Raw genomic sequence first — 13,910 nt, forward strand, 5'->3', positions numbered from 1 at the left:
TCTCTCGCCCACCCCACCCCCCCCCCCCCCCCCCCAAAAAAAAAAAAAAACGAAACACACACACACACAGAGAGAAATGGCAAGGACGATCATGCATCCCACAGTAAAGAACGAGATACTCACAGATGCAAAACAAAATGAGGGAACAAAAAAGATCGCCAACCTCCCTGCCTTGTGTGGACTTTCTCTTCTGTTAACAATTCGTATTTGTCTCTTTTTTTTTCAGCGCCATTTCTGTGCTCGTGCGTTCGACTCGTCTATTGTGACATCGATTACGTTTTTCCCGTTACTGTTTCCCATGTTTTGTCTCTCTCTCGTGTATATATATATATATACGCAATCTGCACACTCATCCACCTTTGTCGTGTGGGGGGGGGAGGGATCTGCCACTTGCTTCGCCTCATCTTCATCTCTCCCTGCCTGCCTCCCTTCATCCTCGATGAACGGAAGCAAAAAAAAAGGCGGTCTGGCAAACTGAGGCGCAAAAGGCAGGAGTAAAATCCATACCCCAAACCGTGTCTGATATTCGGCACGAACGACCCCAACAGGGGGTGAAGCGAAGAAAATTAGCCCTCCTGTTGCTACAAGGATGGGCTTTCGTTAAAGAGAGCGCTGATGCTTTCAAGACTGAGATGTGTGAACTCATTAGTATCCCACCCACCCCTTTTCGCTGCCCTTGATTGTCAAACACACGCCAAACAAACAAACAATAAACCTCATCTGTTCGCCGCGTTATAGGCGTTGATTGTGTGTCTGTTTTTTACCCCCTCCTCCTCCTTCCCCCCTGCAAGCCCAGCCAGTCGAAAAGGGGTGGCACCAGTCTCTACAAGCAGACTCCACACACATTCACACAAATGGCATGAATCCACACGCACATACAACCCCCCCCCGGGGGGGTGGGGGACGTGACGATGACGGAGCCTACATGGCCCTGTCACCACATCACGACCAAGAGCCAAAAATGGGGTCGAGGTACAACGAGACAAACCATCCACAGAGCGATAGAAGAAATCAAAAAAGGGGGGCTTATTTTTTTTCCCAGATGAATGCGCGGACAATCCGCAGCCCTGCTCACCACGTGTGCCCTACGTGAGTTGAGTGAGTAGTACAAATGAACTCCTACAATTAGGCCGCGGCGCATCACCCTGCTGACGACAACAACCGGTGAGGCCTTCGGCCTCCACACTGTCATCTCTGGCATCTGGCGACGATCACGGCAGCTGGAAGGAATGTAAGTGCAGGTAGAATGTCGAGAGAGGCGCCGCACGTTTGAGGCCTTTCTCTTGTCTTTGGCAGGTGGAGCGACGCTTCACCTTCACGTTGACGGCACCTCTGCTCTTGCTGAATTGCGCAAGGGTCTACACCAGAACAGCCCTGCAGTCAGCGCTGCACTCCATGACACTCGGCGAATTCGCCCGCAGACGAGCGGAGCCGCGACCTTGTGTACCAAACACAAAGTGATGCACCCAAAGAGCTGGGGAGGTGAGACAGGCAGTGGGAAGGATGCGTGGCTGAGGGCTCTCTCTATTGCGGTTGGTGTGGTGTCTCCGTGAAATCGCAGCAATCGTATGCACACACACACACACACACACCTATGAGGAAGATGAGGAGCGCGGGGGCGAACCGTGGCGGATGCTCTCCCCCGTGTGCGCGTAGGTGTGGGCAAGAGTGTTGTATTCTTGTTTCTTCGCTGCCGACTCGAACCAGCTCCGAGGAGGGGAAGAAATCGCGTCGAGGAGATGCGCATTTTTCATGCCTCTCGCATTACTCCACCCGCCCACCACACCAACAGCGCCGCACCTCAAATATGGCCATGGCTCCAAGCATGGTGTTATGTGTGAACTGCATGGACTTCTTGTCTGGGAATGCGCTGCTCTTTCCTCTCGGGCTGATTTGGTTCATCAGATGCATATGCTCACGGCAATACCCCTTTCCAGTCCCCACGCACGATCTCGACAAGTCCGTGTGACCCCTCGCACAGCCGACAAGCGATCTATCGGTTGGTGAAGAATGTACCACGAATGTCAACGAAAATAACATCGGAAAATGCAAATATGCATAGCCAGCACAGAGACGGGTTGCAAAAAGAAAAAAAGCAGGGAAACCCGCGACACTCAGGAAAAAATATATAACATCTTCGCGTGTGTAACTGCTGCCAATCAACGCACATCTGGTGTGCTGTGCCTTCGCTCGTCCCCCCCCCCCCCGACCTATTTTTTCTTGGGGATGTATTCTCCAGGACCCACTCCCCTCTTCTTTGCATATCTGTCTCAGGAATGCTGCCCTTCGACGAGAAGACAAAGTCGAATTCAAAGGAGAAAAAAAACCCCCAAACTACACGACGCCATGCCAAACAAGAAATGAGCAGAAATTCTACGCAGTTCTGAGGGGCGCCTTATGAGGCGAGTCTTCAAAACCGTCGGCGCAAGGAGCTCTCCGGCCGCCCATTGGCTGAAGACCCCCTTTTTCGCTAAAACTATATTTCAGGGGTCCCTCGAGTCACCGCGGTCTATGTGTATCCCTCCTCCCCCCCCCCTCCCCCTCCCCGACTCGTCAGCGGCAAAGCGGAAGAGACATCTGCCTCGATGACTTCAGCGTTGCCATGGCATCCCGTTAGAGCCTCACGAACACGGGAGGTGGGGAGGGGTGAAGGAGGGGTGCCTCGTCTAGTGGATGCAGCTTCTCTGCATGCTCGCTTTTTACCTGCGCTCGTTTCTCCTCATCCCCTAATTTCAACTTACTGCCCCTGTCGATTATCAATGTGACCTCCACTACGCTGCAGCTCCCCTCTCTCATTTTTTCGTTCGCTCATTTCTGTGTGTGTGGTGGTGGTGGGGAGGTGTCTATACAATTCCCTTTTTTCCTCTTCCTCGTCTAAGATAAACCATCTGCAGTTGTTTCTCAGAGACCCCCTCTCCACACACTCAACTATATCGCTCATCCGCGTTTCATTCACTTCCCCCCCCCTCTCCCTCTCACGATGAAGCGCAGCTGGGATAACGTGAAGCCGTCGGCGCGCTGCCAACCTTCTCATCCGCTGCTGGCCTTTGTAGCAAAGCTTGGGCAAATCTCGGATGCCCACAAGGCGAAGCACGAGGCGGAAGGAAAGTTCCTTCTCTCCCTCGCTGTTGGTGACCCAGCGCTCGATGGCAACATACCGCCGCCGAACACGCTCACGGACGCTATGAGTGGCATTGTCGCAGAGGGCAAATGCAACGGCTATGTCCCCTGCAACGGCACCGCCGACCTGCGCAAAGCCATCGCACAGTACTGGGTACGGTGGTTCGCCCCCTCGATGGCCGGTAGCGCCATCTCTGAGAATGACGTTATTGTCTCCTGCGGCGCCTCGGAAGGCCTATTGATGGCGATCGGCTCGGTTGCCAGTGCTGGGGACAAAATCCTCCTACCAAAGCCTTTTTTCTCACACTACGAGGCGACTTGTGCGTACTTCAACATCGAGCCGTTGCTCTACCCCTGCCTGGCAGAGCGCGACTGGGAGGTCGACCTCGATGCGCTGCGCGAGATTGTCGAACAGGATCACGAGCGCAAGATCCGTGCCATTCTGATTAACAACCCGTCCAACCCGTGTGGCAGCAACTTCTCGCGCGCACACACGGAGGACCTCGTCAAGTTCGCTGAGGAGATGCGCATCCCGATTTTGGCGGATGAGATCTACGCTGGGATGACGTACAATATCGACAACATGTCCTTCGATGTGCCCTTTACCTCTGTCGCGGATGTCGTGTCGAACGCGACGCGCTTTGTAATCTCAGGTGCCTCTAAGCGGTTCAGCGTCCCTGGTGAGCGCTTGGGGTGGGTCATCCGCGTGGACCCGACCAACGCCGGCTCGATGATCATGAAAGGCATCTTTAATCTCTCCTGTCGAAACCAGATGCCCATGACGCCGCTGCAAACGGCAATGGTGCAGTGCTTGGACACTACAGACGAAGCGTACTTCAATAACGCGAAGCAGATTCTGTGCGAGAACGCCGTTTATATGTACGCGTCGCTCTCGAAAATCCCTGGCCTCACCCCAATGAAGCCGCACGGTGGCATGTTCATGTGTGTGCTCCTTGAGAAGACCAATCTCGAGAATGATGTGTGTGACGGCGTAAGCTTTGCGAACAAGCTGGCAGAAGAAGAAAACGTTCACGTGTTCCCCGGTGAAGCCTTTCACATGCCCTGCGCGCTCCGCTTGACGCTGTCGCGTCCGCTGCCCATCACCAAGGAGGCCATGCGGCGCATCGGCGCCTTCTGTGAGCGTCACAGACGTCACTAAAGCCCTATGGACAGGAGCATCAGAAGGCTCGGGCGCTTACAACCATTATGTTCACTCGAGAAATTACAATAGCCGTGGAATAGGCCTCTCCCCAACGGTATACACGAACGCCGTCGAAGAGTTGCAAGGGAGTAGACACTGATTCCATCTGTGTGTGCAATCCCGCAAATAGCATGTGTTATGCATTACGCGCTCAGGGCCACTGGAAAGAGGGCACATAACCAAACCCCGAGGACGGAATGTCACTTCACTTCTTCGCCGCTGATGGGCGCTTGCCTCCGTGTCCCCGTGCCTCCCTCTTCCTAAGCAGTGTCTCCCCTCTGGATTCGTAAAACGGCCTTCTCCCCCCCACCCCCCCCACCCACACCCCTTCTTTGTCAAATACAGAATGTTGTATCCTTTCTGTGAGCTTTCGATAAAGCTGCCCCCACCTCCTGTGCTCGAAGTATAATATATGTGGATGTGGATGTGGATGCTGGTTTGATCATTGGTGAAGGCCTGCCTTGACACAGGGGAGGGAGGAGGAGGAGGAGGGGGGGGGGGCAGGGCAGGAAGCACACAAAAACAATTTTTTGCTTGGTTCCTTATCATTTCGTGTGCGTTTGTTGTGGGCTGAAATAAGGAGGCTGCAGGCTGACCACCACCGGTGGTAGTGCCCAAATATTTGCCCCCCCCCCTTCCTCCGGTGGCATGGGGGGAGGAGGGAGTCAGGTGTGCAGCCCACCCGTCCCTCTGGGAGAAGCCAACCCGGTCCTAAGTTCTTGTGGTCGCCGAAGAGATTCTCATCGTGGCAGGTTCACGCTATTGAGACACAGCGAGGTCAAGACCGATGCAACGCGTCGAATATCGGGATTGAGGCTCTGTATTGTGTTGCATCAAAGAATCCTACAACTGCCGAGACGGTTGTGTTGTTGTTGATGCAAGTAAAGTGTTGAGGGTGACTGGTTGGGGGAGCACCTGAGCCACCCAGAGAAATGAAATATGTGGCAACAGGCATCATAAGTGTGGCTGCGGAAGATGGCCTGCACCGCCAGTGGGATGCGCGAAGAAGTTTGGGTCACAAGCTCTGCAACGCTGACTGAGTCGGTGTTGCTGTAGTGCGTGTCCTCACCGCTGCTTCGGCACCACGTGACAGGCCTGTAGAAAAACTGAGCAGTGTGTGTATGTGTGAAGTCTACTCACAGTGTAGACTTGGAGGAATAAACAACAAAACGTTTTTTTTCTCCCTTCGTCCTTTATAACTTTGCTTTGTATCCTTCCCCCCCTCCCCCCCCCCCCGCCCTCCATAGTGTATCACCGTATGTCTGTATGTGGGGGGGGAGGGGGGGAAGGGACGCGCGTCCGCACGCGCATTAGGAGAGAGTAGTACATATTGTGGTATTTGTTGTTTTCTCGCTCAAAGTGCGAATTGTTCCCAGACATTTTCTCTCCCTGTTGTTTTTTTTCTCGTTCCGCTTCACTCCACGTGACATGGTGTCCGCAGGCAGACACACCAATAAAAAGAAGTATATAGGTATAGGGCCCGCTACCTATGTTTTCGATGTGTGTGTGTACATATATCCCTTATGTCTGTTTTTTTCTTTGCGGGTACAATCTCGTTGTTTCACGACTTAATTCGCTTTTTTTCCTGTACACCTCCCTCCCTCCCCGCCCTGCCCTTGTCGGTAACTCGCTTAGTCTCCTCGTGGTGCGGTGTTCGCCATCGCATCACTCTCTCCCTTTAAACAGATTTCGAACCCCATCGGGCACGAGCATGTTGTTTCTACTATTGTACCGCCACACAGAGAAATATACACGTATATATATATTTTTACATCCATTTATATATATATTTATATTTATACATGTGCGTACCCATTGCGATTCACCGTTGAGACACGATGCGCTATGGGCATCGTTCACATATCTCTTATCGTCTCTTCCGCTAATAACCAATCGAGTCATGAACACTTCGATCCGGCGCGGTTAGGCACGTTTCCCAAGCAGGAGTATGAAGAGTACGCAACGAAACTCACACGCCCCCCCTTTTTTTGTCCAGTTCCATACAGCGTCTTCACGCCTCTCCAAGTGAATCGGCCCAACCTGTAAACGCTCGGACAGAGAGAAAGGAAAAAAAATTTTTTGAGAAAGGGGGCCTGCAAAAGTCGCCTGCCATATGTAGAGAAACACGCACATCAAACTCACACCGCACGAAAATAAAAGTGGAGATGGCCAACGGGCGCACACTTTCGCAGCTCCGTACCAATTCTGAGCATATGGCTCTGGGTCACAGAACCGATCGCTACGACAACGCCATGCACTGGATGCGTGCCAACGATGGTCTCTGTCTGAAAACGGATGTGCTATTGTTTTGATCCTTCGGCATCTCCTCTCCCCCCCCCTCTCTCTCTTGCACACTATATACCGTGCCACAAACGGTACACGATTTCTTTTTCCCGCACACCTTCGATCCATACCGACGCCCTGCCTAACGCACTCTCTGTACTCCTTTCTACAGATGTGTGTGTGTGTGTGTGTGTGTGTCGACGTATGTGCCCTTTGAAAGTTGCACTTCACATATTGCGGCACAAACCTCATCGGTTCCATCAACGTACCCTCCCCCCTCCAGACTCATTAACCGATATCCCCGTTGTCATTGCACGTGTCCGCGGTAGTACAGGAAAGGTTTATCGTCAGTGACGAGCAGCTGCCACTGAGGCGCGTGAGACTCGCTGCCCCCCCCCCCCTGCTGACAGCAGCGAGGATCGACTGTTGCCGGGGGGGGCACATCCGCGGTCGCTGATTGAATCAGGGCAGTGCGGTCATTGTTCAACTGCGGCCACTGCGAGTGAGCGCTTGGGCGAAACTGCAGAAAGTAGTATGACGGCCTCACCTCTGAGTTCACCCCCCACGCCATCGTTCATGCATAGCACACCAGTAGCTCAGCACGGAGACGGCTCCACAGCCCATTACTCTCACGCTGCGGCCTCCAGAGAGTACAGTGAACAATGCTGGCATACGAAAAAAGACGTGCTCTCTCTGAGAATCCACCCCGTGAGTGCCCACGCTATGTTTCGCGTGCCGAGAGTGTTGTCTCCCGATGACCTCTCTCTACTGCCGCTGCGCGAACTGGAATTGTCCGCCGACGGTGAGCTGTGCTCTGTCACGCACAACCCTCGAACGGATGCAAGAGCGGGTAGCAACGATGCAACGAGGGAGTTGAAGCGGATCCACGAGGTGGTCTACTCAAAAAGGGACACCTGCCGGCTGAAAATCCAACCAGCCAGAAATCTCACCATACGCCGCGTTCTTGAAGAAGAAGAGCATTGCCACGACGAACTGCTGCCGCCCCTTACCGATGTGCCCTCTTCCACAAAGATCAGTCAGCCATCCGGTGCAATGCTGGTCAAGGGGGACAAGGCGAGAAGGAAGAAACGGTGTCGTACGCATGAGTACGTGAAGGCGGACATCATGTCTCTGCGGCTGAGTCCGCTGAAGAACTACGCTGTATGCCGAATTAGCTAGCCGTTGGCATTTTTTGGCATGTACTGTCAAAAACCATTGAACAGCGGCGACAGATGGTGCGGCGTTCAATTCGCGCCTTGGAAGACGCGCACGAACACGACATCTATCCTTGTCTGATATGTTTGTTTGTGCTACACGAATTCGTTGCTCTTATCATAGGGCACAGTGTGGGAGGTACCCATGCGCCGCCTTGTACGAAATACACCAACACCACCACCCCCCCCCCCCCCAAAAAAAAAGGAAGGAACATATTCAGAAGATGAATGCGTCATTAAAGAAGTGAAAAAAAATATATATATTCACCTACTGAAGGCTACAGGGCACGAATTAGGGCACACGCGAATCACCCTCCCGTACCCATCACTCCTCGTCTCCGCCCTCTCCTGCGCGGAGGAAAGGGTGAGTACCCGCATGACTGGTTATGAGTCTTTCTTCCTGTCCCACCCACCCCCTCCCCCTTTATTGCACGCCGCTGTTTCCTGGGTCTCCGCAGGTGCATTGGCAAAGACCACGGGGATATCGAGGAGAGGACGTGCCTTGTGCGGTGAGTGCTTGTGGAACGACTTGTAGCCTCTTGCTCTCCCCTCTCCCCCTCCTCCTAAATCCTTCCCTGCTCTCGCTCATCTATATTTCGTGGTGACAAGAGCGAACCACTCGTTCGAGAGAGTGACGAGTCCTCTATGTAGCTTTCTTCGTGCATGTTTAGTGTTGAATGGATGTCGTCCATCCATCGAGTCGACACGTGAGTCGGCGCTCACTGACCTACGTGCACGATAAGCAGACCCCATCAACACTGCGAGGATACCGCAATCCGCCTGACCGCAGTTCATGGCACTCGAGCGTGGCCGATGAGGAGGGAAAGGGGGAGCCCTTGGGGAACATAACTGAAGAACTTGTCACCTCGACCGCACCGACCTCGTCGCACTCTGCGACGAGGTCGGTGCAAACGCAATGCCCTCCACGTAAAACCTACGGCGTGCAACGCCACCGTCTCAGCAACAGTCACGAAGCAGAGGACAGAAGACGAGGCATCTGGGCAACCGCTGGTCTCAGAGGGAGAGTCGTGGATCCACTGGGAGCTTTAGTCGTCTCCACAACAAAAACTTCTCCTATTAATCATCACCCTTCACAGTCTCGTGCACCTCAGTGTAAAGCAGCAGTCGGTTGACTTGAAGACACTGGACAGCATCAATGGCTGCTACATACCAGCCCCTTCTTGGCTAGTGGATTTGAATAATGCACATGAGACAGCGGAGACCACCCAAAGTTTTTTTTGTAAACAGCGCCAGTCCTGAACTGCTGTATAAAATGTATTCGTACAGAAACGACGCAAAGGACCTCGGGTGGGTCGGTGGGAACCGCGCCCCTCGCTGCACATGTGCACCGCCCTCCCTCCTTCCTTCCTTCCCGTGCAGAGTTTTTTTTTTGTAGGAAGAAGCTGCGTTGCGCTATTGCGTGCTTGTGTTGTGTGTGCGCGCGTGCATGTGCAACACCGCTTCGTTCTTGATTGGGGTACTGATGCCTCGCGCCAAGGCTGTCGCAGAGGCAGGAAGAAAGAGATGCAGATGACGTATGGAGGAGGGGGGAAGAGCGCATGGCGCGACTGCCTGTTTTCAAGAAGCATTCTCCTTCCAAAACTCACTCGTTGCCCTCGACCTCTCATTACAACCGTCAGCAATGCATCTGTGCACACACGTTCGTGTGTCGTTTTGTTCGCCAATTGTCAACCAGCACTCCTCTTCAGCTGGTTTTGTGTAGATTATACTAGCGTGCTTTACCTTTTCCGTTACCTCGTTTTTTTCTTTTTTGCGTACTCTTCTGCTCCCTCCTCCCCCTCCCCCCACCCCCCCTCCCTGCCCTGCCCTGCCCTGCCAGCTCCCTTCCTCGATGCGGCTGTCGTTCATCTGGTCAAAGTTTGATCCATGGGCCCATTCGACCCCATGCCACGTAGGCTCAAGGAAGTTGACGACTATACGTATGTGTGTATATGTGTGTGGGTGTGGGTAGGTGTATATATATTCAATATGTCGGACCGCACGAAATCCAAATATAGTCATCAAGTGAATGCCATCGCCTTTGGGGTGCGGGGGGGGGGGTACCGCACAAGATGTCTGTATATGTTTATATCCGAGTGCCAAACGGTGTGTTTGCCCTTCACCGAGACATGCACGCATCGCTGATAAGGGTGCGATCATACCGTGATCATCTCAGGTATATCTTCCCCCCACCCCCCACCCCACCCCACCCCACCCCCGGCTCCTCGTATGCACTTGACTATCTCCGCATTATTTCTCCTGCCCTCTCCTCTGCCCCGTGTGTGCGACGCAGTAGACGCGACAGAGAGCTCACGCGTCAAGAAAAGTGAGACGGTTGCAAACAGAGTTCTTCTCTCTCAGCACAGCTGCTTGCGCCCCGTCTCGTCTCGAGGATCGCAACGTGGTAGTGTGCTCGTGTGGAACCGTCCTCTTAGTCTTTTGGCTCTTATAGACACAGTCACGCTCACTCCCACTACCCCACAGTCTCTCCTGCTGTTCGCGTGGCCCCCTCTTAAACGCAGGAGGGAGAGAGAGAGAGACGGTAGGGTGTCTGTCACTCTTAATACGTGTCCAAACACGCACGCATACACGCAAGCCTCGAAAGCCGCCATAGATATTTTTCTCTCTCTCTTTCCCTTGGCTGTGTTGATTGTGTATCTCCGCCTACATACTGCTCTGACACGGACACAGCAGAACCCAGAGTAGATTTCAAAATACATCGACCTGGGGCCCACTAAAAAAGGAGGCGTTTTACACCAACAGCAACAGCACAACGCCGTCTGCAGAACACGAAAGGTGCACGGAATCTAGACGTCACACGACAAGCACACACTTGCTCCCCCCCCCCCTACTGGCCAATACCCCGTGACTGCTCTCTTCAGCAAGCACTCCCCTGGGGCGAGGAATATCATCAAGAAAGACGTGTGAACATCCATTTGATATATAATTATTTGTTTTTTGAAGTTGTTGTTGTGTGGGTGGGGTGGGGTGGTATGTTCTCCCTGAATATCAAAACGGCGGCTTCGCCGGTATCTGCAACACCAGCAGCGAGCTCCGACGAGGTGCCATGGGCCACCATCGACCCGGACGAAAACGACTCACTTGAAAGTACTCTCTCAACAAACAGCAACGGTGCTCATAGCGCCCGCCATCGTGGGCAGCATACCGCGCGGCTTCCGCAATCTCCACAGTCTCCGAAAAGTCCCGAGACACCCATTGGATTTGACCATGAGGCTTACCCGCACTGCCCCATCTTCATTCCCTCTAAAGGTCGCTCAGACCTGGACCGCAGCACCATGGCGGCTCTCGTACGAGACCTTGTTCCGTTTGTGCTGGTCGTTGAGCGAGAAGAAGCTGAGGGGTACAGCGCAATGCTGGACCGCCTTGTTGGGCAGTACTTCGGTTTCTCAGGGATGATATTTGCAATGCAAGCGGACAACGAGACTAACGGAGCAGCGAAGACGGAGGCAAAAGCTGTCGAGGCGCCCAGCGGCTCTCCCGCAGACCTCTGGGAGTTCCCGTGCGCCTGTTGTTGCGAAAGCGCTGGCCGCTCATCGTCGCTCACCACGTCTGGTTTGTCAGAAGATGCCCTACGCGTATTGGCCTTGCGGCTTTCAGTCGCCTTCCATCATGGCTACATCTTCGAGCCTCCAACGAATGCCCCAGCCGCTGATGAAAACAACTCTGTCAAGCAGGAAAATCGCTCGGCATTGGCAACCGGCGGAGTGACGCGGCGCCCCTCCGAGGCCTTTGTGCTGCGCAACGTGAACGAGGTACGCGCGCTCTTCGTGATCGAAGTTCTGCCAGAGACCAACCGTGGTGTATCCTACGTGCGAAACTACATCCTCCAGGTTCTCGCGCCGAGGGTGATGGTTGCCTGTGGGGTAGATCGGTCAGGCAGTGTAGAGGAGTTGTGTTTGTGTGGCCCGGGCGAGCACAACACCCTGACGCCCGCAGCTCTGCGGATGGCCGCGCTGGAGTCCGACGTTTACAGTGCTCTGGAACGCAAGGCAGACATTGAGTCCTATCTGAACCTTCGACGAGCGAGCACAACTACGAGCCTGACCACGGGAACAACGCACAGTACCGTGGGCGCCGAAAGTGGCGGCGTGTCGGCATCGTCCCCGCCAGCACCACGCTTGCCGGCGCGGCCCACCAGTTCGGCCGTGAGTCGCAGCACGCCTCGGCTTCTGCATGGCCTCCTTGGCTTTTACTGGGTCCTCGATGACGACATTTATGGTTTTTACAAATCCCACGGTCCTGGCAGCAAAAATGATCGCATCAGCTCGCGAGCGATGCTGAGAGAGGTAGAGGGGCGGCTGAGGCAACTTCGACGCAACGCAGATGTGGCCTCGCCACCACCGCCAGCAGTGCCACCCTCAGGTATTCAGGAACTGCCGACCCCCAGCAGCGTCAGCGCCACAGCTTCCCACTTTGTCTTGCCACAGCAGCAGCAACAGCAGCCTGTCGTGTTCACGTGCAAGGAAGATGCCCTACAGAACAACTTCATCCCCGGGGGGAAAGGGAAACTGCCGACACTGAAAAACTACAACCTCTACTACAGTACCGCCTGCTTTTCCCTTGAGTACAGCCGTTTTGCACTTGACGCAGCCCCGGACACGCTCTCAATAAACTCCTACAACAACATTGCCTGTCTCTTCAACTACGCGCTGCTGCATAACCCACCGCAAACGCGCTTCTTTCCCCCCGGGGTGCCTCAGGTGCGGCGCCCCGAGGAGACGCTGGTCGGGTACCTTGACCACAGCATGCTTTGGTACCGCTTTGCCGTACGCGAGGACTACGACTTTACGCTTCAGCTCATTGCACGCGGCCTCTACACGCTGCGCTTCCGCAGCCTCGCTTTCGATGTGCCGCAGATGATGAAGGTGCGTGGCGGCATGACGGACTACTACCGCAACTGTCACGAGGAGATACGGGAGCAGAATAATCGGTTTGTGCTGCAGTGGCCCGCTGTAGCACAGCACTGGGTGAAGGGAAAGGAGGGCAACCGCCGAGACGACATACGTGTGCGATGGGACCTGCTCAGCCCTGCCCGCGCCAAGTACCCAGGCGCCTTTCTGTACCTCAGCTCCCCACTGCCGCAGCTTCAGCCACAACGCCTGGGCGAAGACGGCGCTGCAGTGAGCAGCAACGACAGTACAGCCACAACAACTACGGCGGAAGGCGTGGAAGCGGAAACCCGCAAGCGTCCGCGGCCCCTGTCCCCGGCTCCTCCCACAGGCGCCTCCTCACGCCCCCCTCCAGGCCGTCAACTCTGCGCGGAGGTCGTCGAACAGCCCGCCTCTGTGGTGTCATCGGCCACGACCCGTGACAGGAAAGTCCGCTACGTAGTGGAGCGGTGGCGTTCCATCTCGCATGAAGAAGCGCGTCAACACGCCGGTCTCGTCGCCCTCCCCAACACGGAAATACACATTGGCCGCACTGTCGCTGTTATACCGCCTTTTTTTGACCAAAAACCATCTGTCGTGCGCGCGACAGTGATTGAGCGAACCGTCGAGCCAACAGACCCTCATGCAAGCAGCGGCCGGGCTGGCAACGCCTCTACGATGGAAGCGAGTGATGCCGCACAATCCCTGCCACTGCGCGTAATCTGGACGGCAGTAGCACAAGATGTTCGTGGTATGCCTTTTTTGCACGTCGATACGTGCTTTGAGGTCCCGCCGGATGGCACCGAGAAGGCCGCTATGAGTATCGATAAGTTTTTCTCCAAAATGGAGGAATGAAAGTGGGGCTGGAAAAGTGTGGCTTGCGTGAGGAGGAGGGGGGAGGGGGGGGGGGAACCCGGTGAAAAGGAGAGGAGGGCGGGATGGGGTGGCGGTGGGGGGGTAGCAGCTTGATGAAAAAAACACATAGACGCACGCGTCCGCGCACACACACACACAGCGCCGACACGACAGCATCCTCCCACCTTCTTTCCTACCCTGCCAACACAAATAGGCTGGTAGAGACTCTCGTGAGAATAACCTCGAACTTCCCCACCCCCGCCCTGCCCCCTTTCGCCTCTTGCTAGTTGAGGAATAAGCTTTCCATGACAGGGCTACCGAATCCAGGTGCGCCGTAGCGCATGTGAG

At 54.7% G+C, this 13,910-nt stretch overlaps 3 protein-coding genes across 3 annotated transcripts; all 3 read left to right on the forward strand.

The window, feature by feature from the left end:
• Nucleotides 1-2,980: 2,980 nt before the first annotated feature.
• Nucleotides 2,981-4,279, forward strand: JKF63_00233 (uncharacterized protein; the record flags this gene model as incomplete). Its single annotated transcript, XM_067896285.1, has 1 exon — nt 2,981-4,279. One exon carries the CDS (start codon nt 2,981-2,983, stop codon nt 4,277-4,279), a length of 1,299 nt encoding a protein of 432 aa, XP_067752442.1.
• Nucleotides 4,280-7,180: 2,901 nt separating this feature from the next.
• On the forward strand, nt 7,181-7,783 carry JKF63_00234 (uncharacterized protein; the record flags this gene model as incomplete). Its single annotated transcript, XM_067896286.1, has 1 exon — nt 7,181-7,783. The coding sequence occupies one exon, from the start codon at nt 7,181-7,183 to the stop codon at nt 7,781-7,783; it is 603 nt and encodes a 200-aa protein (XP_067752443.1).
• A 3,028-nt stretch (nt 7,784-10,811) lies between these two features.
• JKF63_00235 (uncharacterized protein) lies at nt 10,812-13,562 on the forward strand (the record flags this gene model as incomplete). Its single annotated transcript, XM_067896287.1, has 1 exon — nt 10,812-13,562. The coding sequence occupies one exon, from the start codon at nt 10,812-10,814 to the stop codon at nt 13,560-13,562; it is 2,751 nt and encodes a 916-aa protein (XP_067752444.1).
• Between the last annotated feature and the right edge of the window lie 348 nt (nt 13,563-13,910).

Source organism: Porcisia hertigi, chromosome 36 (genome assembly GCF_017918235.1).
Source record: "Porcisia hertigi strain C119 chromosome 36, whole genome shotgun sequence".
Classification (NCBI taxonomy): Eukaryota; Euglenozoa; class Kinetoplastea; order Trypanosomatida; family Trypanosomatidae; genus Porcisia; species Porcisia hertigi.